This window comes from Sabethes cyaneus, chromosome 2 (genome assembly GCF_943734655.1).
Source record: "Sabethes cyaneus chromosome 2, idSabCyanKW18_F2, whole genome shotgun sequence".
Classification (NCBI taxonomy): Eukaryota; Metazoa; Arthropoda; class Insecta; order Diptera; family Culicidae; genus Sabethes; species Sabethes cyaneus.
Genome location: NC_071354.1, coordinates 86,278,449 through 86,304,320, shown reverse-complemented (window position 1 = coordinate 86,304,320; position 25,872 = coordinate 86,278,449). Strand labels below are relative to the sequence as shown.

Below are 25,872 nucleotides of genomic sequence, written 5' to 3'. Positions count from 1 at the left end.
TTCAAAAACCGATCAAAAGAGAGACCGATGGATAACGTGTCGGTATTGCCTAGATATCGGCTCATTGAAGATAACTAGTTTTGCAATGACAACAGCTTGCTGCTGGCGCTAGTGTAACATTGAATCGTACATAGAGTAAGGAGGGGTAAAAGTACGATGCGGGTAAAAGTGCGATTCAATGATTTATCAGTGCGGATTCTGAGTAAATTGACCACATTGGCATGGATGGGTGAGTACTTTGACAGCTTAAATCCATCATAAACATTTGTTGTTTACGAATCATAGTTGCTGAGTTATGGGTAAAAGTTATTTTAGAACGGTTTTGATGTAATATTTCGTTGTACGGCAAATACGATATCAACAGGAGGATATTACTTATTCACAAATTGTAGCAGCGTTTTACATCACTCAGATATCTCTCTTGAAATTGCGGTGAGAAAAATTTACAAAATATATGTTAATTTTCCATAATTTAATCAAACCCCGTCAAGCGCCTAGCGGGGCAAAAGTTCGATTTATTGACGGGGTAAAAGTTCGATTCATGGATCGAGAATCTAACTCATTTTACTGACGGGACGACGACACTATGCAAGTCCTTGCGACTTGTAAGGTACTGCGGGCGACGCTGTTCGTCCGTCAGCGTTATAGCCGCGATTCTCAACGGGGTTGTTCGGGGAAAGGTTTCGTTTCTATCACGGAGCGAAAAAATTCGTTTGTTTCAAACGAAATTTTTATAACAACCTAAATATATTTTTGTTTCGAAACGAAATTCTATTTGAATCAAGAAAATAACAGTTTTGAATTAAAAGTAAAGTATTGTCAAATTGAGTTTTCGATGTAAATATTTTCATTTCAATCATACATATCAGTTTGAAACGAAATGAAATTTCTGTTTGCGCGTAAAACAACCATAAATGTGGTTGAAACTACATTTTTACCTTTGTTATAGAGTAAGGAGGCGGTTTAATGATTTATCGGTGCAGATTCGAGTAAATTGACTACATTGGCATTAATGGGTGACTACTTTGACTGCTTGAATCTAACGTAAACTTTGGTTGCTTACGAAGCATAGTTGCTGAGTTATGTGCCAATGTTATTTTAGGTTTTGATGTAATTTTTTGCTATACGGGTAATACGATATCAACAGGAGGATATTACTTGTTGAAAATTTATAGCACTGTTTTACATCACTCGCATATCTGTTTTGAAAATACGGTGAAAAGAGTTTACAAAATATATTTCGCTTTTCCATAATTTAATCAAACCCCGTCAAGCGCCTAGCGGAGTAAAGGTGCGATTCACGGACGGGGTAAAAATGTATAGCTTATATACAGCTTTTGGCACTATATTACAGATACTAGAAATGGAAGATCTGCAGAAAACTGTGCTCTACAGATGTTGGTCGAAGGAAAACAATGTTTTTCCGCTGATGAAACATAAAACAAACGTTTGGGAAAGTTTCGATCTGTCGGAGGCTGCAATACACCAGCGGAAAATAGGAAAGGTGTAAATTGAGAATATTCCTTACCGAAACATACCGCAGATTGACGATAATATGGTTTTGTTAGCTACTGCTGTGCTAATTTCATGGATTCGAGCTTCGCACTTTTGCCCCGCGGTAATCGAACTTTTACCCCGCTAGTGGGGTAAAAGTGCGAATCGGCACTGGTTCAGAAGAATGAAGAATTTATTTTCAATAACACTATTATTCCAGATGATTTATAGTTGAATGTAAAGACATTGAGTAGCTGCATCACTATAAAATATATTTTGTTGTTGTTCTTCTTTATATCTCGCGAAAATTGATGACAACTTCAAACATCGCACTTATGCCCCGCCCTACTCTATACATTAGCACCAGAAGCAAGTGCTTGTCACTCAAATACTAGCTATGTCAACACGATCGAAGTGTTTCAGGGGCAACTGCATCACATCTTGGTAGTAGTATGAATAAAGCACCATATGCTGAAATTAAAAGCAAAATGCTGCAGATTGATAGTGAATGAAAATTGGTTCATATTTTCATATTAGAGGGCAATTTTTGTGTACTTCCGTGATGAAAAGAAGCAGAATTGTTATATGACATCATATTCACAGCTGTTTAGTTGCTAGAATAAGTAAACGTGATCATAATTGTGTGTTTTCCAAACCATCATCAAGAGCGGATACGCGTAAGCGATTGCTGCTGGTTTTTTCAGCCTGATTACGTGTAAGGGGCCATCCATGAAGTACGTCACGCTCATAGGGGGAGGGGGGGTTGACCTAATCGTGACGACTTGTGAAGTAAGGGGGAGGGGAGGGGGGTATAAAGTTATGTGACGTCACATGAACAAATTTCAAATGGAAAATTTATTCGGGAAATCATAAGGCTTTGCAGAATATACTGTACACCACAGAGCTCCTTGAGTACTGTCCTGCCTAAAAGGTTTTTGCAACCACAAATAGCGGTCGCACAAACTCCTGAGGGGCTACGGGGTGCTACCAGAGATTATTGGCAATGTTTCCCCTTGATATTCGTGCTGAACTCAATCGATGAACGTAAACTCATACCGAAGTTCCACGGCTGGTGTTAAGGTACTTCTGTATAACCTACACTGTCCCTCACTCAAAAGCTCCCTGAAGGATGTGCCACTTGTGGATTAAATTTCGTATCTAAGGTAATGTTGCACGATTGCAAAAAATACACAAAATGACTAAATCCGTCAGAAAAGTTCTTCCAAGGCGCCAGCAGGAAGTTCTAATTCTTTCAAAATTTTCCTTTTTTTATTTGCTGGCTCTGTTTTGTTATTATAGCTATTACAGTTATTATTATAGTTATGTTATTAGCTTGAAATAAAAAAGATGGAATGCATATTTCATTATTTTGTTGGGAAGGGGGGGGGGGGGGTCTGCCGTGACGTGACGTACTTTCTAAGGGGGGTCATGAATGTGTGACAAAATGTGACAAAGGGGAGACGGGGGGTTGATTTTGGTCAAATTTTGTGTGACGTACTAAATGGATGTCGCCTAAGTGGAAAAACAGTGGTTTTGATGTTTATTGAATAAAATTTAGCAAATTACTAACATTTTTATGAAAATAGTTATAACACATTAAAGCTTATGAGTGCTACATTCGTTTCAGAATGGTTATATAGCGGCAATGTTTTTATTTGGGAAAGTGCAGCAAAAAAGGTAATGTATGCCGAATTTAGTAGTGTGCTGGAAATACCTTCCCGTACCCTATATAACCTTTACCACCTTAGTGTCCAGCACGGGTTGCATCATATCCTAGTATAAGGGTTTCTCAATTTGATGTTTACGTGATAACCATAAATGCTGTCTCAAACATCCTCCTGTGCAGGGGTTTTGGACCCATCTACAGACGGCCTTACCCATTAGAGGGTAAATGAGCAGCTCCTCAATGTGGTCTACCTTCGAAACATTGCCTAATTGTATTTTTGACCAACCACAGAGAATACGAGTCGTAATACATTTTATAAACCCGATCACAAATATTCTCCCTACAAGAATCGTAGGAACACAAATGTAAACTCGGTTTCACAATACCGAATAATAAATCCCGCCGCGGAAGTAAACAGGTCCAAATATGGAAAACTAAAGATTTAAAAGAGAGGAATAATTCTTTGGTCCAACTGTGTATAGTTGCTTATTCGTAATGACGAGGTGTTTTTTTTACTCGAAAACTAAAACGGTTGATAACCGTAAATCATAGTAGATCAGTAGATATCACATTGGTTGGTTGGTGCATTTCTAATCAATGTAAGTAATTAAAAACTACCGACGGAAATGCCGAAATTCGTATTCCTGCCATGCAATCGATATTTTCAACCGTAATATGGCTAACAAAGTGGATTAACTTACGTTAAGTCACCGCAAAATGTAAACACCGTCCATTTGAACGAATTTTCCTCGCCACAGATGAATACCATATTAGGTGAAATGCTGACAATCCTCGAAACCAACACATATGTGAAGCGCCTGTCTCGGACAGAGCGCGTTTTACCATTCTTTGACTGCGCTACATGTGAAGTCCAACCAAGTTGTTCTATTTTTACCCGATCAGAGACCAGCGGTAGAAAACACCGATTTTCATTTCTGGTTTATTTTCGTGAGGATTGGCTTCTGCCGCCGTCGTCACCGCCGCCGCTACCGTCGCGCCGGTCGCTTATGTATGACCGCGCCAAAAGGGAAACTCTGCTTGCCTGGCTCCGATCTCAATAGTGCGAGGTCTGGGCGGTGTTTTCTTCGGGAAAAATTGACTAAATTAGTGCTTTAAAAGAATTGTAACGTGGTCCGATGTTTGCACTAATGTTTCTGGTCGGTTTTTGGGTGTGTGGGACGATTGGTTCGGCAATCTCTGGCAACAGCCGAATATGCAACGAATGACATGTGCTGGCTTTGCAATTGGGGAACAGATTTACGACTGGCCACATTAGATCAGCGCAGTTGGAATTATACAATTTGGCATTTATGAAAAAAGGGTGTTAAACTTCACTTATAAGTTTAATAGCATTGCACCTTATGGCCGAGTGTCCTGTTTTGATCAAATCTTCGAGTCTCTTTCACGCTGGTTTTTGATGGCATAAATCACATTAGGTACAGATTAGACATACTGGTACCAGCAAAGACGTAAAAGTCACTCAAATAGTGAAATTGTTTGCACCATTTGCATTGATTAAACGTAGCAAAACTTATTGGTCCTATTTTATCACGTAAATTACAATGTTGCATGCAAAGCAACGATGAAACATGCCGTGAAAATTATTTACAGCAACTGGCAAATCGTATACGAATGTAGCTTCGCTGCTTCACCTAAATTTGACCAAAAGCCAAGTGGATGGTAACGATGTCCGAATGAGTCAATCGTCCCATCCCGTCGTGCGGTTACTCTTGGGACAAAATGATTAGGTGAATCTGTTGATCTTATCGGTAATTTGAGATATTATATACCTATGTACCAATCATTATTAAACTGAATCATCGGCTGCTTCAGCCAATGCATTTTGCCCCTGCCGCCATGACTTTGTAACGATATGATGCCAATGGGAACGCATGGTGCACCGTGCTGCTCTAAATGATAAACCGTCCCGCACAGAGGCATACAGCGCGTCTCCACTACGAATACGAATGTGACGTACCACCTTCGTATGGTCTGCGAAGCTGTGAATGAATTAGCGGGTATGTAGGCATGGTTGTACGATACGTCGCGGGCGAAGGAAAAAAAGGAAAATGCGCTCAAACCGGCCACGGTAGCAGCATCGCTGCTTATATGTAATAATACGAGCATCGGAAGCGGGTGCTGGTGATGTGGCAGGTGTCCGCCCGTGGAGGAAGAAAGAAGAGGACGAGACGGTGTGTGTTTTGATTCCCTTTTGAAACGTTATTTCGAACAATTTTCAGCTAGATCTAGTCTTAGCTCGACTCGCTTCGCGTCGCGACGTTGACGTGTCGGAAAATACAAGAGAGCATCTTGATCTCGCGTACGGTGCAAGATCACCCAGTTTTTCATAGTGCCGCTAGTGATTGCCTTTTATGGAATTTACCACTGCTGGACTTCTGATTTATTTCAGTAGTTATAAATACGCGAACAAGTGAAGTTACAATGATAATGCACAGAGTATCTGCTCATAACTAGGAGACCATTTAGTTTAACCTACTTTTAGTGACTGGTGGAGATCGGTTCAAGTTTTCTGCATACTTTGCTAGAAATTCCTACCCGATGATCGTATCGGAGATGTTGCCAGAGTTGCTGTTTTCGGGTAAAATACATTCCGTGTTTCATCGCTAAATCCACTTTGAACTGCGCCAACATAAAAAAAAACAATTCAAAACCCCGGGAAAGTTTTTTAATGGCTCAAGTTTCAAACATACCTAGTTCAACAACCAAGCGTAAAGAAAGGCACAATATGGGTCTATGTTTGCTGAAACACAGAATTTCCTCATCGTGCCAGGAAAGCTGAATATAGAACATGTTTGGTGCTCAAATTTCGTCCGGCCGAAATAGCGCCGCCTGTTGACAGCCGCATTAGTTTATTTTGATTCATGTATGGCGTATGATAATCCTTGGTAATTCGAAAATTTATCATTGTTTGGTGGCTAATTTTTGAAGTCGTAGTATTGGCGGAAAAATAACATATTTTGATCAGTTGAGCACTTCGTTTTACTGGTTTCGAATTCAATTGTTATAGTCCTCAGCATCGATTTTAAGTCATATTAGTATAAAAAGATGCAAGCAGTTCTGTTTTGATTTTACAGTGGAATGTTTTTGTTAGAAATTATTCCCAAAAATTCACAGGGTTCAGAAGGCCAAGTTTCATATACCAATCAATGAGGTTTAACGAATTGAACAATAAGCAATTCTTTATGTTAGTGAATGCGGCTAGTATGTTGTATGTGTGTGTGTATGTGTTTTTAGTCATCTGTTCCTTGATTCATGCGTTTTGCGGTTTAAGAATAACCCAATTTTCTCCGGAAACGCTTACTTAATTTCAACGATCTTACTACCAAATGATTCTGATACTATGGTATTGTGATTAAAAATGTGATTTGTAGTTCAGTTTGTAGTCTTAAACCTGATTTTCGATTTGTGGCCGTCCAAACCTAATTTTGTGCACAGAAAAAAATACCATAGAAAAATTACATGTTTTTCATTCAAACTTTTTGCTTTATATTAAAGATAAATATAATTATGTTGGCCCGCCCAGTTAGTTCCGAGGTACGATGCTAATCTGACAAGCCAGTCGTCGTAAGTTCGAATTTCGACTGGGCGGTGCCGCTATTGAGTCAATAGGATCTTTACACTAGCCTCGTAGTTTTCCTGTTCTCTAATAACCGGCTACGAAGTCTGTCAATAAAGAAGGGTCAAGTTCTTAAGGACGTTTATACCCATGGCTTTGCTTTGCGTTTTATAATTATGTTACAGAACTTTACTTAAATATATGTGGATCTATTTTCATATACTTCTGTCCGGACTTTTCTCGTAACTCGGTCTTTTAGTCTTCGCGCAACGTCCTTGCCAACTTTTTTCGAAGCGTTGTACCAGTTGGATCGAAACTCAGGAATCGTTGATACTTCTCCACCGAGCTTCTTGAAGTTCACCTTCACAATCAACCAGTATTTTTCGTTCGGCCGTACATAACGTTATTTTGTTTTTTACCATGCAACAGTATCTTCAGTGTAAGTCGTCGGTCCTGATCAATAACAGAGTAGCAGCACACGGACGGTATCCTATGCTTATGCTTATGCTTATGCAACAGTATCTTCAGTGTAATGGCAACTGGCTTAATCTGCCCAGAAGAACAGTTGCCCTGCGTTTTGATTAAGGAAACGCAGCAGGTGCTTTTCAAGATATTCTTGTTAATAAATCTCTACATTTGCTGTACCTGTTGTTACAAATGTTTGAACTTTTAAAACATGCTTGCCAGAAAAAATGTTTTCTGGAAATTTGGCCTTGTTATATCAGATGTTCAGGGGCATTTTTTCAACTAGCCTGTAAAATTCCTGTACGGAAAAATATTTAAAAATTTTGAAGCAATACGTTTCGTCATTCATCATAATACATGGATATATTATGAGAAGTTATTCTTAAAGATTACTGCGACGGGGTTTAACTAGCTTTTACAGAACGTTCTGCTTAAGTTTAAGCTTTAAATGACTTTAATCTAGTGTGAAATTCTGTAATTCGCCATCTGCACGACTGAATCCCGATCTTGTTTATCCGGCCAGCTGTCCACCAACTCTAACACTTTCTTCCTGTCCCAGTTACACGCTACCGGCAACATCCAAATAATGTGTAAACAACACACTTTACACCATCCAGACAAATCCTCTACTATGGTACTAATACCAGGATGCCACATCCTACCCCTGCGTAAAATAAATCATTCCAGGTCAACTATAGTTTATTTACACTCTTAGTGCAGTAGGACACTCATAATCGTCCCAGTATCTACCATACTTTACTTACTTACTTAATCAGCTCCAGGCCGTGGTTTTCTCTGCTGTACGAAGAAGTCGTCTCCATTCTACTCGGTCCATGGCCGCAATTCGCCAGCCACGTAGTCTACGTAGGGTCCGCAGGTCGCCTTCCACTTGATCGATCCATCTTGCTCGCTGCGCGCCCCGCCGTCTCGTTCCAGTCGGATCGTTATTGAGAACTTTTTTAACCGGGCAGTCGTCCGACATCCTCACGACATGCCCAGCCCATTGCAGGCGATCGATTTTTGCGGTGTGAGCGATGGGTGGTTCCCTAAGCAGCTAATACAATTCATGGTTCATTCGCCTCCTCCACGTTCCGTCTTCCATCTGCACTCCGCCGTAGATGGTGCGCAACACCTTCCGTTCGAAAACACTAAGGGCGCGTTGGTCCTCCACGAGCATAGTCCATGTCTCATGGCCGTAAAGGACTACCGGTCTAATCAGCGTCTTGTAGATTGTTAACTTCGTGCGGTGGCGAATTTTGTTCGATCGCAGCGTCCTCCGGAGTCCAAAGTAGGCACGATTTCCTGCCATAATGCGTCTTTGTATTTCTCTGCTGGTGTCGTTGTCTGCGGTAACCAGTGAGCCCAGATACACGAAGTCTTCTACCACCTCGATTTCATCACCGTCTAAATGAATCCGGGGAGGGAGGTCAGCATTCACTTCTTTAGAACCTCTTCCTTTCATGTATATTGTTTTCGATACATTAATGACAAGTCCTATCCGTTTGGCTTCAGCTTTCAGTCCGATGTACGTTTCCGCCATCTTCTCAAAGGTACGTGTAATGATGTCAACGTCGTCAGCGAAACCAAGAAGCTGGACGGACTTCGTGAATATCGTGCTACTCGTGTCTATACCCGCTCTTCTTATCACACCCTCGAAAGCGATGTTAAACAGCAAACATGAAAGCCCATCACCTTGCCGTAACCCATTTCGAGATCCAAAGGGACTCGAGACTGCCCCGGATACTCGAACAACACACATTACTCGATCCATCGTCGCCTTGACCAATCGCGTTACTTTATCCGGAAATCCGTAGTAGTGCATAATCTGCCATAGCTGATTTCGATCGATCGTGTCGTACGCCGATTTGAAGTCGATGAATAAATGATGCGTGGGCACGTTGTATTCGCGACATTTCTGCAACACTTGCCGAAGCGCGAAAATCTGGTCCGTGGTGGCACGGGCACCCATGAATCCCGCTTGGTATTGCCCCACGAACTCCTTTGCAAATGGTGATAGTCGACGACATAAAAGTTGGGAGAGTACCTTGAAGGTGGCGTTCAACAGTGTGATTGCGCGGTAATTGCAACAATCCAACTTGTCGCCCTTTTTGTAGATCGGACACACGATGCCTTCCGTCCACTCCTCCGGTAGTAGCTCATCCTCCCAAATCTTGACAATGACCCAGCAAACCAGATATCGTATATTCATGTCGAGATTTAATCTTATATAAATGTATATCACATCGGACTCGTATAAATGTACACATGTTGTAAGCACATTGTGTAAATTTCATCGTATGTAATGCACACGATGATTGATATACGAATCAATAGTAAAAATCGTAAATAGGTCGAAAGATAATCGGGTTATGCTTAGCGAATATCGAATATGACGATTTCTTAGATTTAGTTACCAACAATGGCTATCATGAAGATATAATCGTATTTAATTACAGTTTATATCGGATTATGTTTTGCAAAATGTCTTATATGACATCGTTTTAGATTTATATACAAGCAGTGATAATCATAAGATTCTAGGTGCATTAAAATATGATTTCCATCAAAACACGTTCAAATTTGTTGTTATTTCTAAACAACAAAAACAACAAAATAGAGAGATTTCAATGATACGTTCTTAATGCAGATTTGTCAACCAAAAAAATTAACGGTTTCTTCGCTTTTATTTTAAATTTAAATATCTATTTAATTCTTTTGTTAAAATTGAACTTATATTTATTGTGGCGGAATATTAAAAAAACTATTATCTGGTTTGAAAAACTTTTACAATTACTTTTTTAACTATTTTAAAAATGTTAATAATTCAAATAAGCCCGCCCAAATATTAAGCAGCAAGCATATAATGATTAAGACATACTGACAAGACAATAAAAGATCTTTTTGAAAAAGCACTCTTTGAGGAATTTGATTGTTTTTGGCGTATTAAAACCACGTAACGTAACGTTTTAAAAATTAAAAATGTTAAAAATAGAAACGCATAATTTTTTAGATATTTCTCTGATAGGTAAGTAAACGAACGGAAATCTTAAAATTGACCAAGGAGAGTATTTCTCAGAACTGGGCAAGTCTAGATTATGATCCATTTCGCTAATCTAAATGCCTTAATATCAGTGCATCTTATGGCTTTTCAGACGAAATGCAAATGTTAAGTGGAATTGGAAAAAAACATTCAGCATTAAACTGGTACAGTAAAAAATAATGTTTTATGCTTATTGGTGTAAGCAATTTTGAGCTGTTCTATGGCATCTAAATGTTCAGCATTCTATTTTAAATAACTTTTAATTTCTTTTTAAGAACTTCTGAAATAACAGACAACATTTTTGTACTTGAGCTTTAATAATATTATCTCCATGTAATCAAATATGAATATGCATATAACGTATTCTAATGTATATTTAGAACAATCTGTACCGCGGAATGCTAACAAAGGTATTGCATATCATTCCATGAAGTCAGCATTTTAATTTAATTTTAATGATATTACCGATCAAATGCAAACTTATTTACGACACTGTAATTCAGTCACAATTGACACAAACTCGTATGTCGGATGAGAATGAATCAAATCCGTTCTTACATGTTCAATGCATCAGATAAGATCTCATTGCTTACATGTACGATGACGTCGGTTTAAGATGTGCAAAAATATCATTGAGGTACTGATGTACCAGTAGCTTAAAGGTAATGAACAAATACTGTGGTACGGGTGATTGTTGGTTCTAAACCAGGTGAGTACAACTTGTTTTAAATGATATAGACAAAAAAAGTTAAATATTGTGACAGGTCGGTAATATCTGGAAGCTTATGAAAAAAGCTTTCAGCAAAGCTTTTACTTTTTTGTCTCATTAACTTTCAGGGCGAAAATTTGGCTATAAATAGCCTGCTCTGTATGCAATTTTTGACACTTGCCATTTACCACATGGGGAAAGGCGAAGAGTAGAGTAGAAATATTATCGTAACTGTGTCGAAATGCAATCCAGTCAATGGGCTCAGTCGTATAAACTGTTTTGTTTTGTCGGCATTTCAATTATTCTGAAGAACTAAATCATGTATATCGCCTCCACTTTTGCATGTATATGCCGTTTCTGCGCATGATATATGATTTGATAGACCTTATATGCTGACGTTTATCTCATTTAGAATTAAGTTATACAGACCAAAATGTTTGCTGGGGACCCAGTGCAGCGCTCTGGCCAGTGCGTCACCACCGTATTTCAGCAGCTCGCCGGGTAGCTGATCAGCCCCAGCCGCTTTATTGTTCTTCAGCCGACCGATCTCTTCTGCTACCTCCTGGAGGTCAGCGGCTGGTATTCTGTCGTCTTCTGCACGTGCTCCAAGATCTATTGCCATATCGTCACCTCCATGTTCAGCTACATCGCTGTTAAGGTGCTCGTCATAATACTGCTTCCACCTCTCGATCACCTCACGTTCGTTCGTGAGAAGATTACCGTCTGAGTCTCGACACATATCGGCCTGCGGCACATAGCCTTTGCGCGAACGGTTTAACTTCTCGTAGAACCTCCGTTTATCGTTAGCACACGTTAGTACAGTTCTTCCATCGCCTCGCGATCTCGATCTTCCTGTTGGCGCTTTTTCCTCTGGAAGACCGAGCTTTGCCTGTTCCGTGCTTGTGTATATCGATCCACATTCGCCCTCGTACGGTGTTGCAGCATTCTCGCACGTGCTGCATTCTTCTCCTGCACTAATTGCTCGCATTCGCCGTCGAACCAATCGTTTTTTTGGTTCGGATTCATTGTACCTAGTGCCGCTAGAGCAGTGCTACCGATGGCGGTCTTAATGCCTTTCCAACCATCTTCAAGAGTTGCTGCGCCAAGTTGCTCTTCCGTTGATAGCGCTGCTTCCAGCTGCCGCGCGTATTCCTGGGCAACTCCGGTGACTCGTAGCTGCTGGATGTTGGGTCGCGGCGTACGGCTTCGACGCGTGTTATGCACCGTCGAGAGCTTTGAGCGCATGCAGACTGCAACTAGGAAATGATCCGAATCTATATTCGCACTGCGGTAGGTGCGAACGTTTATAACATCAGAGAAGAATTTAACGTCGATTAGAATATGGTCAATTTGGTTTTCTATTGGTTGGTCTGGTGATCTCCAGGTGGCCTTGTGGATATCTTTGCGGGGGAAGAAGGTACTTCGGACTACCATTCCGCGGGAAGCTGCAAAACTTACGCATCGTTGACCGTTGTCGTTCGTTGCGGCATGCAGGTTGTTTGGCCCGATTACCGGTCTATATATAGCTTCCCGTCCTACCTGCGCGTTCATGTCACCGATGACGATTTTCACGTCCCGTCGCGGACAGCCATCATACACCTGCTCCAGCTGCGCGTAGAACGCCTCCTTCTCGTCATCGGGTCTCCTTTCGTGTGGGCAATGCACATTGATGATACTGTAATGGAAGAAACGACCCTTAATCCTCAACTTGCACATCCTTGCGTTGGTCGGTTGCCAACCAATCACACGCTGGCGCATCTTTCCCAGTACTATAAAGCCGGTTCCCAGCTCGTTGGTGGTACCACAGCTCTGGTAGAAAGTAGCCGCTCGATGCTCGCTTTTCCATACCTTCTGTCCTGTCCAGCAAAGTTCCTGCAGTGCTACGACTTCGAAGTTTCGGGGATGTAATTCATCATATATTATCCTATCGCAACCCGGGAAGCCGAGCGATTTGCAATTCCATGTCCCGAGTTTCCAATCGTAGTCCTTATTTCGTCGCGTGGGTCGACGCCGATTGTTCCGATCCCTATTTTCTTCTTCGTTGTTGGTAACTTTTTGTTTTCCAGGGCGGCTTGTTGGGCCTGCTCCTAACCCCCTGTCTCGCCGGAGGACCATCGTGCACAGCACTGTTTAGAGTCCCTGCTGGCATAAGGACGAGTATAATAATCAGCCGCCCCTAACATGGAGAACAGACGCTGTTTGAGCCGCACCTCCTTGGTGAACAGACGCTCGTGTTTGACGAAGCATTTCCTCTACCGCCATGATAGCATGGTTACCGCGCCAGTATTCGCGTCGCACCTCCTCACTTCGCTATTGTCAGATTGACAACATTGCCCAGGCTACGCCGCATTTGGTATCATATGACTCGTGGAGGCGTGAGGCGGGAGCTTGTGAGGACCAGAGCTGTGTTTGACGCTCCTTCCAGGTTGTCAACTCACCATTTGAAGCTCGTATCTACCATCTTATCATTGATATTGAATGTATATGAACCTTATCTTCCTGAAGTCAACGGCCATGATATTCTTCTTATCCAACGTTTTAATATTTTCAAAACATTGGCCTTTCTCAATCCTAATTTGCGTTGGCCATACCCTATTCCCGGCGCACTTCTAATACGCGTTGAGCATGGCTTTTTGTCGGCTCAAGCTCAACCTTAACATACGTTGGCTATGGGCTATTCATGACTCAAATTGATATATGTTAGCTATGAGCATTTTCCGGTTCAACCTTAATATGCGTTGGCCATAGCCCTCTCGCCGGCTCAATTTTAACACGAATTATCCTTTTCCCAGCTCAATCTTAATATACGATCTAATCAACCTAAGTTTCCACTCCATTGTGTAACTTTAATCATAAATGGAGTCCAGCCTGTTTCATCTGCTGTTGCGAATATAATTGTCTACCCATTTCCACGCAAAACCTTCGAAGCTTGAATATTTTACAATTTGGCACTGGATCACCAATGTGAAATCCTGTAATTCGCCTACTGCACGACTGAATCTCAAATCGTAGAAAAACGTTTCCAAAGCTTTGCTTATTTTTATGAAAGGGATTTAGGGAGGAATGTTGGGGTGAAAAATTATGATAGAGAGGGATAGAAGGAGCATGAGTCTCTGGAGAAAGTGTACTCTTTATAAGGTACTCATTAGACTACTTTACTTTACACTGGGCTGATATGGCGGGTAGGGCATGTTGCAAAGAATTTCGAAGATCAGATTCGGTAGAAATATGGAGTCCAGGAGCACAGCAAACAAGTTGATTAGATCAGATGGAACTCCTTTTCAACCAGGCCATGCCGTAAAAAGAAAAACCAATTAAATAAATAAGAGTATGTTAATAGTACATACTAGCCAGTACTGCGCAAGCAATCAAATCGCTACATTGCCCTAACCTCTTCTTCTTACAGAGTACCAAATTAAATAAAACTTACACATAGCAGTACCCTATAAGTACCTAGTAATGTCAATGGTTTTCCGTGAAGTGGTTCTTTCCGTCAAACGATTTTTCGCGGAATAGTACTTTCCGCGAAAGGGTTTTTGGTGTTTTGGTACTTTCCGCGAAATTGTTTTCTGCAAAATGGTATTCCACGAAACGGTACTATGCGATATGGCCTTCGGCGAAATGTTATAACGGGTGGCAACTAAGATTTTGGAATTTTTTCGAGGCCCCTATACTCAACAACAAACAAGTTCAGAGACAAATGAGAGTATATATATGTTAGCTATCTCTCTCTCACTCTCTCTCTCTCTCTCTCTCTCTCTCTCTCTCCACTTTTTGTGTCCATTTTTTGTTTTTTTATGCTTGCCCAGTTTTGCTTAAAATGGTGTCGACAAAAGAGGCATTTCGAGAACGCGTTGTACACTTCTACGAACAGCCATAAGAATCTCGGCAAAAAGTATACGGTACAACATTTAAAAAGCAAATATGTAGCGGCTTTGACTGTAGACCATATCCTAAGATGCCCAACAACTATTCGCTAGCAAGGTAATGGAAGATCAGCCAAAATTATGGACGCAGAAGGACATCGTTCTCTTTCTCGTGCCTTCAATAACAAGCCCTCTGGTTTGGCTATCAATTAGATGCACCAGACGAATGTTTGAAGAAAATTTTGATCCCGTTTCTACAAAAACATCATGCAGATGGACAATACGTGTTTTGACCAGAAAGGGCATCATCGCATTACGCCAATAATGGGCATATTGCACTCCTGATATTTCTGAAGGACTTGTCGCAGACAGCGCCGTAGCGTGCGGTTGACCAGACTGGTCCCCGCCAAGGGCGGAAGCTCTTAGGGGCGCCAAAAAGAGAGTATATTTCAGTAAAGGATTAGAAGTAACGTATGCATTAAACTATACTGATTTTAGCGATTTTTCATGCCACTTTATCAGTTGATTTGAATGCAGCAGCCATAGTGAAAACCGTCAAACAACTACGCTCGATGCTTTGTTCGTACTTCCAGCAAAGAAGTTGGATATGATGAAGCATTTCGTATCCGACGAATAGAGCAATTTAATATTGGCAACACCTTCTTCCGCGAGAAAGGCGAAAGTGCTGTACGCCGCTGCAGATCGAACGCAAAGTGGCCTCATCGTTCCGCGCCTTGGGCCGGGAGGTCAGAGGAACCGGCTAAACGGTGAAGAAGTACTTGGCCAAAATGGACATTTTTATGCGGAAGCGTCACTCGTAGCTGACCGTGCCTGAGTACCAGCCAATCGCCCAGAGAACGACTGAAGGTGCTTGTGGAAAACATCTTCCCGCGAAGCACGATGTCGTGATCATAATAGGCGACGAAAACTATTTGACGCTGTACGCAACGATTGACAAAGGACCGTACTTTACGTCCCCCACCAAAAAGGTAAGTGATGACGTCGAGTATATCTTCCGTCCCAAGTTCCCGAAGAAGATCCTTCTGTGGATGACGATCAGAGAATGTTCAAGCCGCTTTTATTTCGTTCAGGGTTTACGGTAGACGAGGAGATACGAAGATACAGTATGAAGTACCTACCGGAAATTGCCGCCTTCAATAAAAAGTATTGCCCAAAGAATGTGGTTTTTTGGCCGGACCTGGCCTTGGCCTAAGCCAAGAGGTCACTAGAGGAGATAGTAAATTTTAGGATGCAGCTCAAATGGAGCATTTACTTCAAGAATTTTGAGCCCAAACCGGAGGAGGACCTGATCGCTAGGCCATGAAAAAGTTGAATAATATACCGACGTCTATCTTTTAATCGGCCATAGCGAAGATTCTGGTTAACAGCTGTAAAGCCACCTGGTGTCGAAGCATTTTTATGGATGGCTTAATACATGATTCTAAGTATTGGGTAAGGGGCGAATACGAAAAAGTGAGAAACTTAAAACGAGCACTGATTTAAGAAATGAGGGGACGCTAAATTGGATTTCCGCCAAGGGCGTCACAATATTACGCTACGGCTCTGGTCGCAGAATGATATTGTGATCTGTAGAAGCATGGGTTCCTATAAAGCCCATCTGATACAGAATTTATTGCTATTGGGCGCAGACGTTGTGATAAGATCTTGCAGAGTAGCGTAAGTAGCGTTGATCAGTGATATTGCGGCCGTAATTACAGCAATCGAACAAATCGCCCTTTTTTTAGATGAAACAATAAGGACGCTAATAGGGACCGCGTTAATGGAGTCTACGTAGCATATGGGAATTGACTTAATTAGTTCTAACATGGAATAACTCGTGAGCTTGACCGGATAGAACGTTGGTATCTTCGACAAAGTTGTTCAGCAGATCGAGGGCTTATCGTTGGATTGTAGTATTTCGGAATTTCCTCACTACGTGGGGCTAGCGAATATGTCATATTTTTAAATAGGCTGTATCTTGCGCTGCTGACTATCTAGAAAGTTGTGGTCCTCGGGAAGGTTGCTCAAATGACTACCACCTTCAAGATGGCATGAATAGCGCAGAACTGATTCACTACGCGGCGCTAGTGTCTACATGATATGCTTAAACGGGCTGTAACTTGCACTGGTGACTATATAGAAGGATGCTGTCTTCGGAAAGGTTACTCAAATGACTGTCACCTTCAAGATGGTACGGAAAATAATGCATAATTGACTCAACGGACGGCACTAGTGTATTTGTGATTTTTTTTTGTGTTTGTCACAACTCACGATTTTGGTAATGTACACGAAGTTGCTTTCTTCGGAAAGGTTGTTTAAGTGACAGTGATTATTTAACTAGTAGGAAAATTAGCTAATATTTTGCTCGTTAATTAACACAATGCTGGTCGCTTACAAAAATTCTCTGCAAAATGCAACGTTGGCAGTCGATGAAATTTCTTCCTCATATTTAAAATGCAACGGACATGAAAAATATACTGCAACACGAGAAAGCTGAATTACTAAAAGTAACATTACGCATGCCTTTGACTTCACATTATTACTGCTGTGAGACATAAATGCCTATCAAGTTGTTGCAAGTTTCGACTAAAAAAAATAGTGATAAAAATGAAAATATAATTGTTCACGAATCATTAAGAATGTTTAGAAAGTAGCTGGAAATGTGTTAACGTGACTGAGACTACTTGAATAAGTGAGTTGGTGGGATTTCTCAGGCCATTTAGGAAGTAGCATTTATAGTTGGTAGATTAGCACGACCGCCCAGTTAGCTTCGAGGTACGATGCTGGTCTAACAAAAGCTAGTCGTCGTATGTTCGAATCTCGGCTAGGCGGTGCTTGCTAGTTAGAGTCAATAGGATCGTTGCACTGGCCCCGTAATTTTCCTGTACTCTAACAGCAGGCTGCGAAGTCTGTCGATAAAGAAGGGTAATGTTTAAGACGGTATAAACCCATGGCTTTGCTTGTTTTTTAGATTAGCACGATAGATTTTTTGCAGGTAGTAAATGTTGCTAGAGAATAAAATTGAGCGTAGAGCATTCAGCATCGCAAGATACAGCCTGTATAAGAATACAACATATACGCGACGCGAGTGAGTTCTGCGTATTTTCCATACCACCTTGAAGGTGTCAGTCATTTGAGTAACCTTCCTGAAGATCGCAACCTGCTAGATACTCAGCAGCGCAAGATACAGCCTGTCTACGCATATCACATGTATGCTAGTGCCACGTAGTGAGTCAGTTCTGCGCTATTGCGGTATCATGCCATCTTGAAGGTGGTAGTCATTTAAGCAAACTTCCTGAAGACCGCAACTTTCTAGATAGTCAACAGCGCAAGATACAGTCTGTCTAAGTATAGCACATTTATGTATAGCGCCCAGTAGTGAGTCGGTTCTGCGCTATTTTGCATGCCATCTTGAAGGTGTCAGTCATTTGAGTAACCTTCCCGAAAACCGGAACCTTCTAGATAGTCAGCAGCGCAAGATACAGCCTGTGTAAACATAGTACATATACACGCTGCGCTGTTTTTCATGCCATCATGGCAGTCATTTGAGCAACCTTCCCGAAGACCGGAACTTTATAGGCAGTCAGCAGCGCAGGATATAGCCTGTATAAGAGTATTTTATATACGCTAGCGCCACGTAGTGAGACAATTCCGCAATACTATAATCCAATGAAAACTCGTTGATGTACTGAACAACTCTGTCGAAGACACTAACCTTCTATACGGATCACGAGTTATTCCATGTTGGGACCAATTAGGTCAATTCCCATATGCTACGTAGACTCCAATAAGGACGTTCGACCGCGTTAATGGAATCACTGGAGACCGTCCTTATTGGAAACGTTCTTATTCGAAACCGCGTTATTCGGGGGACTGCTGTAGTTTAACCTCCATTTCCCCTCCTTCTGTAACTTCGCTATTGAGCTGTTCGTCGAAAAACCGCTTCTACCCGTCGACCTCGTGCTTACTTGTGGTCATGGTCAGGTTTGCTCTTCGTTGCTACAAATTCCTGAATTCTGCGGGAAACTGATCACGATACTGATTTACACTCTCATAAAACGTGGGTCTGTCATAATCCCGGAGTAATTATTCTTCATTAAAAGTCATCCTTTTTGTGACGCTTTTTTCCCAGATCGTGGCTAACTCACAGCGCTAGCCCAATTTTCCCAAGGCAATGCTCAGATAGTTTTTCCAAGTTCTTCGGCTCATGAAACGGCGGAATCATTGGTTTGTATTTTATCGACGATGAAGATGGCCGCCACGCTACTGCCAATGCAGTCTGCTATTGGTCGATGATTAGGGGCATTTTTGTTCCCAATGTAAGCATCGGAAGAAACTTGGCCTGACCGACATGCGGGTTCGACAAGATGGCGCTACTTACCACAGAGCACGTCAACCAATGGTAAACTTGAGAGGCGAATTTGGTAACAATAATTTATCTACAAGGAATTATCTTGCAAAAAAGCACGTTTATTCAATTTATTGGTTCAAATGATAATTTTATTCACAGCACCTTGCTTCGCTAATGATTTTATTTTAAAACTAAAAATGGGTGAAAAATAACTCTTAAAGCCCTGCAAGAATAGTTTAAAATCTAGCAAATTTTATTTTTCAATATTTTTGAGCACCAATGTAGCTGTGATTGTGGCTATTTTATCAATGGATCACATATCTCCACTTGATTACAAATCAAATCCTCGGGATGGAGTACAAACTGCACGCAAGCTGCAGTGCATGGAAACAGTGATTTACAACGGACTCGGTAGAGAAATCACACGGAGAGCGTTACGTTATTTTTAGGCGGTGAATCACTCAGCCACCGCCGCCACCGACTGACCCGACTGATCGACCGAACGCAGCGGCTCAGCCGGGATCCGGGCAATAAATGACCAACACTATGTGTAACTTGGTTATGCCGCAGCACGAAAACATTCGTCGCGATCCCGCTTGAAGAGTGCTCGAATTACCCGACGAGCGACGAAGCGAGCGCATTATGAAAAATGTTACTACACGATGCGTTGCGTTGCGGGTGGAGTGAGCGGAAAAAAATGCCACCACTAACCACTGTTTTGTTCTATTTTCATCCAATTTACGAATTTTCATTGCGTTGCGTTTCGGAGTGAGTGGCATACAAACGTGCGCGCTCGAGAGTGGTTTTTACGATTTTCCCGGAAGGCGAAAATATGGAAATCGCGCGGCTCGCACCGCGTCAAGTGTTGCTGCACGACTAGAAGGAAGTTTGGATTTGGCGGAAAGTCGTTGCATAGGTTTAGTGGCTTTTTTGCAGTTTTGGAGGAATGGTTCACATGTTCAGTAGTGTCGAAGACATACAACGATTGTATGAAGTAAAAGAATTTTAAGTGGGTGGAATAGTGTAGATTTTTATATAACTAGTAAGAAACCGGTTGGAAATTTAGTCTACTAACTGTGCTTTTTCCACTTATTTTTATTCTGTTTCAGTTGGTGGTAGTATGCAAGACTTCTCCAAGGAAGAGTATGGTCTTCTTGGAGCAAGTGTTGTAGGCAGCGATAAAGATCTTGGCTCGGGATCCTCGTTGATTATCTCGGCAGGCCAAAGCCAGAACTATAATTTACACATACATCACAATCATCACCAAGGATTGACACCTCATAATAACCATCATCAAGGTGCGATCAGTGAAAATGGGACCGTGTCGGTAGGCAACTCTTCGACGGTGTTAGCTGACGATCTCAAATTGGGTCAGCCCAGCGATTTGTTGGAGCCGAACGACGGTAGTAAACTTGAGGAAACCGATCGGGATCTATATCCTTGGAGTACCACGAACAACGGAAGCAAATTTTTGTAAGTATAACACCGTGTGATGATTGCCTTTTTTAGTAACAATTATTCAATTTTCTCTTCATAGACGCAGTTCAGATGACCCACTCATCTCTGGCGGGACCAACGACAATCAGAACGATAATGAGCTCAGTGTTGCCACTGCTTCTCAGTCAATGTGTTCATCACCAACGCCACCACCCACTCAGAAACATCGCAGCACCATCGTTGTCCCTGCATCAATTCTTTCGCCTGAGCTATCTGACAGACCGATTTCACCTCTACCAACGACGAGAAAAAGCTCTACAACTACATCCAATCGGCGTGGGGCTGCAGCCGGTGGAGCGGGACGTCAACGACGTAAAGGGCCGCTTAAGCTACGGTTCCACCATCAGGCTTTGCCACCGGAATATTTGGACCATTATGAGGCAACTCAGAACGCAACAGCCAGGCGGAATCAACAACAGCAACAAAGCAACTGTGGCACCCGTTCCAGCAGAATGGAGAGACACGTGGCTCAAGAACGTGAAGATCAAACAAACGAAACGGTGAGAAATTGGTTACAGAAAATTTTGGAGCTTCAGAAAGAAGGCGTTTCGTTGGCGCCGGTTAAAGATGATATCGAAGGTAGCGGAGAATCTACGTCAAGATGTGCTTCTAATAATCAGCAAAGCCCACGGAACAAGGTCATCAGCTATACGGACCTTCCGTATATGGGGGAGATGACATTAGACAATTCCAAACCAAGGAGGGGCAGAAAACCAAAAAAAGCAGATATTTGTCATTTGATCTACAAAAATTACGGAACTATTCTTCCTGGAACTCCTAAAACGGAAATTACGCAGGACAGAACCAATAATGGACACAGGACCCAAACAAGAAGTAGTAGTTTACTGGAGCGGAGGCTAATGTCTTCTGAAAACGGTCTCACTGGAAACATCAAAGGAAAGCGTGAAGAACCTTTAAATCTATGCGTTAGAGATAGTGGCGGAGACCCACTTACTTTGTCAAGCTCGGAAGATGAAAGTGATGATGTGTTTGACTCTGCCTGTCCAACACCGATTATCACACCTTCGGACGTTAACACTGATCAAGCTCTTGCCGCAAACATGAAAATGTCACTGCCAAATCTGAATAGCGCAGAAATAAGCACATCATCCAGCGGAGATACTCCGTCGACTGCTGAAACCCCTCCCGGTTATATGTATTGGCCAAATATGGGCAATTTTATTCATCCCATGGCACTATACTATCAAAAGCTGGTAGGTACTAACAGCACAGCTTCACCGGGACAGCCAAGTTTATCGCCAACCTGCTCGGTTCCAAGCACTTCAACGGAAACACTACTTCCACAAACTTCTCCTATTAACTCTACGCCACCTACATCTCCAGCCACAACAAAACGCGAACAACAACAGACTTTAGTGCCCAAACCTATTTCACAGCTGATAAAACCAGAAAAAATCGCAAAAAACACTTCAGACGCCTTACCGCCCATCAACAAGAATTCCCCTCCAGCTCAAAAGCGCAAACGATCGGCCATTTTTATTCCTCCTGTTCCTGCGGAGAACAGCACAAACCCAGCGACTGAGGTAAGCATTTGCAAGTTCAAGTTCACCGGTGGTGCCAAACCATGTCTGCAGGAGAAAAAGATGCTAAGCGTTGATTCTGGCGGAAACTTTCGATACTATTCCGGAACCGGAGATAAATCAATGCGAGGATATGAATTCTTTCCCCGCGAAAGCCTGCAGCAGAGCAGTCTTCATGCAACGACAACCACAGGAGCTTTCCTGAATACACCACCGGTGGAAAAAATTGCTTGCGATCTACCACCCCCGTCGCTTGGTCTGAGCAATGAGGTTTTACAGATCCCAGACTTTCCGAGTGCCGCCAGCTTGAGCAGTTTGATGTCACCCGGCGGGACGCTTAACAGGCACTCTTTTCATTCGGAATCTAGCGAGACACGCCGGGCACGACGGCGGTCACGTCGTTCAACTCAACGTGAAACTCTGGAGAAGACCTTCAAAGAGAAAGGGTTTCTCATTCAGACCCAGCAGCTGCAATCGGCTGAAGGTGCGACCTACTGTAAGTTTAGACAATTACGTAAATTCACTCGCTATCTCTTCCGAAGCTGGAAAGACTATCTTCCCGGAGAACTACAACAGGGATCCGGGTCAGAGCATCCTCACGATGAGCTGTCCATAAATTCATCCGTTCCCGACGACTTGCTGCTGGACTCCGAAAGTCCTCTACTGATGGACAGCTCACCTAATCCATCTCCGACTTCAGCCGTGCTCAGCGAGCAGACACGTCACGAAAGAGCACATTCGTCATCGTCACGGTCGCCGGCTCAGATGGAGATGCCGTCGCGATCACATTCACATCCTACCGCAGCCCTCTCACCACTGCCGACACTGACCATTGAGCCATCGTCGCTGTTGCATTCCAACCAGCTTGCTACCAACCGGAGTCGAAACAGCTGACAATAAAGTTGCGAAGAGCAACTCGACCTCTAGCATAGGATCGTGCCAAAGATTATTGATAAGTTTATAATAAAATTTAAAAAAAAACAGATTAGTTTTTGAGATCATTGTTGAAATTCTAGGAAATGCGGAATCAAATTAACCCTGATAGTGTAGGAATGAAAATTCTAGTCGATCTATTGTAATGATCTTCTTTGAATGTTATAATTTTTTTATAATTTAGAAACAATTTGTCTGCTATAAGTCATGTTTTCACTGCTCGTAAAATTTTGTTCACTGTGTTGTAATTTACTAAACAAATAAACTGGAAGTGAAACTTCTCTATATTACTAATACAATAAAACATAAATATATTCGAAATATCCTTTTCCACATCCACATAATCAAAAAATATGTTTGAAAATATGTTTTCTAGATATTTTTGCATTTATCAGGATTTCAAGAATTCAAGCTGCTCGATACTAAATTGATTCGATACCAAACTTTCATTTCGACACCAAACTTTCATTCAATCATCAGTATCATTTGTAACAATGATAATGACATGAGGATTCTCTTCACTCCGATACGAAACGATCCGCAAAAATTGTTGCTCATATGCAGATTAGTAAAAATTATTTTCTAAGTTACAGTTGTATTAATATTTTTTGAAACGGTGGTTCTACAGTTGATGAAGGCACGGTAGGGGAAAAAAATAAAAAAATTTGGTGAAGGAGAGGAAAGAGCGGAAAGGTTCCCCGCGGAGCGGATTTCTTTCCCTTACCGTCGCTTCGTCAATTGTAGAACCACCGTTTCAAAAAATATTAATATATATATATATGACCGCATTTCGGCTGGTAAACGGCTGAATAATGCGTACTGTCGGTGCCTTGTGCACGTGTAGACATAAAATAGACCCTACAGTGGTTCATAGCCTATTATTCAGCAACTCCTATTCCTACCTCCTCGTGGTACCAGCCGGGATACGAGCAACTTTGGTGGAGATCGAGTAACCAACCCCGGTGGAAGCCTAGGTCGTATGCTGACAGGAAAGGAGAGCTCTTTCGAGCTTCGTTGGCACTCCGGGCTCGGGCGAAACAGCAGGTTGGTGTTGCAGGTTTTGCAAGCCGTCATCACGAAAAATACTAAAGCACGGAACGAAGAACAAATAAATTCTTACTGGAACAACCGGAATAGACCCACGCGACGAAAAAGGACTATGGATTGGAAACTCGGGACGTGGAACTGCCGATCTCTCAACTTGCAAGGGAGCACTCGAGTGCTCTCCGACGTATTGAAGAACCGCAAGTTCGACATCGTAGCGCTGCAGGAGGTGCTGGAAGAGCTCAACGGTACGTACGTTCAGAGATAGACATACCATCTACCAGAGCCGCGGCAACACACACGAGCGGGGTACAACTTTCATAGTGATGGGCGAGATGCGGAAACGGGTGATTGGGTGGTGGCCAATCAATCTTCGAATATGCAGGTTGAGAATCAAGGGCCGATTCTTCAATATAAGCATCTTCACCCATCGTGCACAGCCCTCACCTCAGAAGTACCGATGACGACAAGGATGAATTCTACGCGCAGTTGGTGAGTGAATACGACCGCTGCCAAAACATGATATCAAGATCGTCATCGGGGATTTCAATGCTCAGGTCGGCCAGGAGGAGGAATACAAACCGGTGATTAGAAGCTACAGTGCACACCAGCGGACCAATGAAATGGGCCTAAGACTTATCGACTTTGCGGCCTCCAAGAATATGGCCGTACATAGTACCTTTTTCCAGCACAGAATCCATCACAAGTACACCTGGAGGTCACCAAATCAGACAGAATCACAGATCGACCACGTTTTAATCGACAATCGGCACTTCTCAGACATTATCGGCGTCAGATCCTATCGAAGCGCTAACGTTGACTCGGACCACTACCTAGTGGTGGTTAAGACGCCAGCCTCGGTTAGATCTCGCGCGGCTGAAGCAGCCAGATGTCGCCGCAAACTACGCGCATTCACTCGAAGCTGCGCTGCTGCAAGAGGACGAGCGGGACGAAGCCCCTCTTGAGGACTGTTGGAACACTATCAAAACAGCCATCAGCAGTGTAGCGGAGAGCTCCATCGGGCATGTGACCCGGAATCAGCAAAACGATTGGTTTGACGATGAACGTAGGAGGGTGATGGATGAGGAGAACGCTGCGCGGGCGGCCAACATGCGCAGTGTTACACGTCAAAACGTGTAAAGATACAAACAGAAGAATATGCAGCGAAACTAAATCTTTCGGGAGAAAAACCGCTTCCTGGAAGAGCGGTAAAAAAGAGGAGTTGGAGCGGCTGCATCCTTCTCAGGAAATGCGAAAGTTTTACCAGAAACTGAACGGATCCCGCAAAGGCTTTGTGCCGCGAGCCGAAATGTGCCGGGATAAGACTGGCAGTATTCTGACGGACGATCGTGAGGTGACCGATAGGTTGTTATTGCTGAGGCCGGAGGGGCCTCCCACCCCAAGTTCCTGGTCGAACCACTGGGAACCGTGTAGGGGCTGGGCTCTCATGGCCTCTTCTCTGGCTAGCTCAGCTGTGAGGAGCACGAAGGCTTTCATAGTCGGCTTCGGGTCTACTTTTCGATCAAGGAATCAAAGTCACTCTACTTACTGTTCATACAACTAATTTTTATTTTTATAAACTCACTGGACTTTTCTTCATTCTCTGCGGGGTCGGCCGACCATTCACTTGACGAAGACAAATTCTCGAAGATAAACCGCGAACTGCGAATGTTGTGTGGGATCGGACAG

The 25,872-nt window shown here is 42.6% G+C and overlaps 1 protein-coding gene across 1 annotated transcript; it reads left to right on the top strand.

Moving 5' to 3' along the window:
- The first annotated feature begins 5,719 nt into the window (after window positions 1–5,719).
- On the top strand, window positions 5,720–23,100 carry LOC128735651 (uncharacterized). The gene is made up of 3 exons (XM_053830136.1): window positions 5,720–5,759; window positions 20,278–20,641; window positions 20,706–23,100. Exons 1-3 carry the CDS (start codon window positions 5,720–5,722, stop codon window positions 23,098–23,100), a joined length of 2,799 nt encoding a protein of 932 aa, XP_053686111.1.
- Window positions 23,101–25,872: the final 2,772 nt, after the last annotated feature.

What these genes read in the sequence shown, in the direction of transcription:
- LOC128735651 (XM_053830136.1), top strand. Translation starts at nt 5,720, where the DNA reads ATGATCGTATCGGAGATGTTGCCAGAGTTGCTGTTTTCGG. An exon ending in GCCAGAGTTGCTGTTTTCGG is followed by an intron (nt 5,760 to 20,277) that starts GTAAAATACATT and finishes ATTCTGTTTCAG; the next exon opens with TTGGTGGTAGTATGCAAGAC. An exon ending in AACAACGGAAGCAAATTTTT is followed by an intron (nt 20,642 to 20,705) that starts GTAAGTATAACA and finishes TTCTCTTCATAG; the next exon opens with ACGCAGTTCAGATGACCCAC.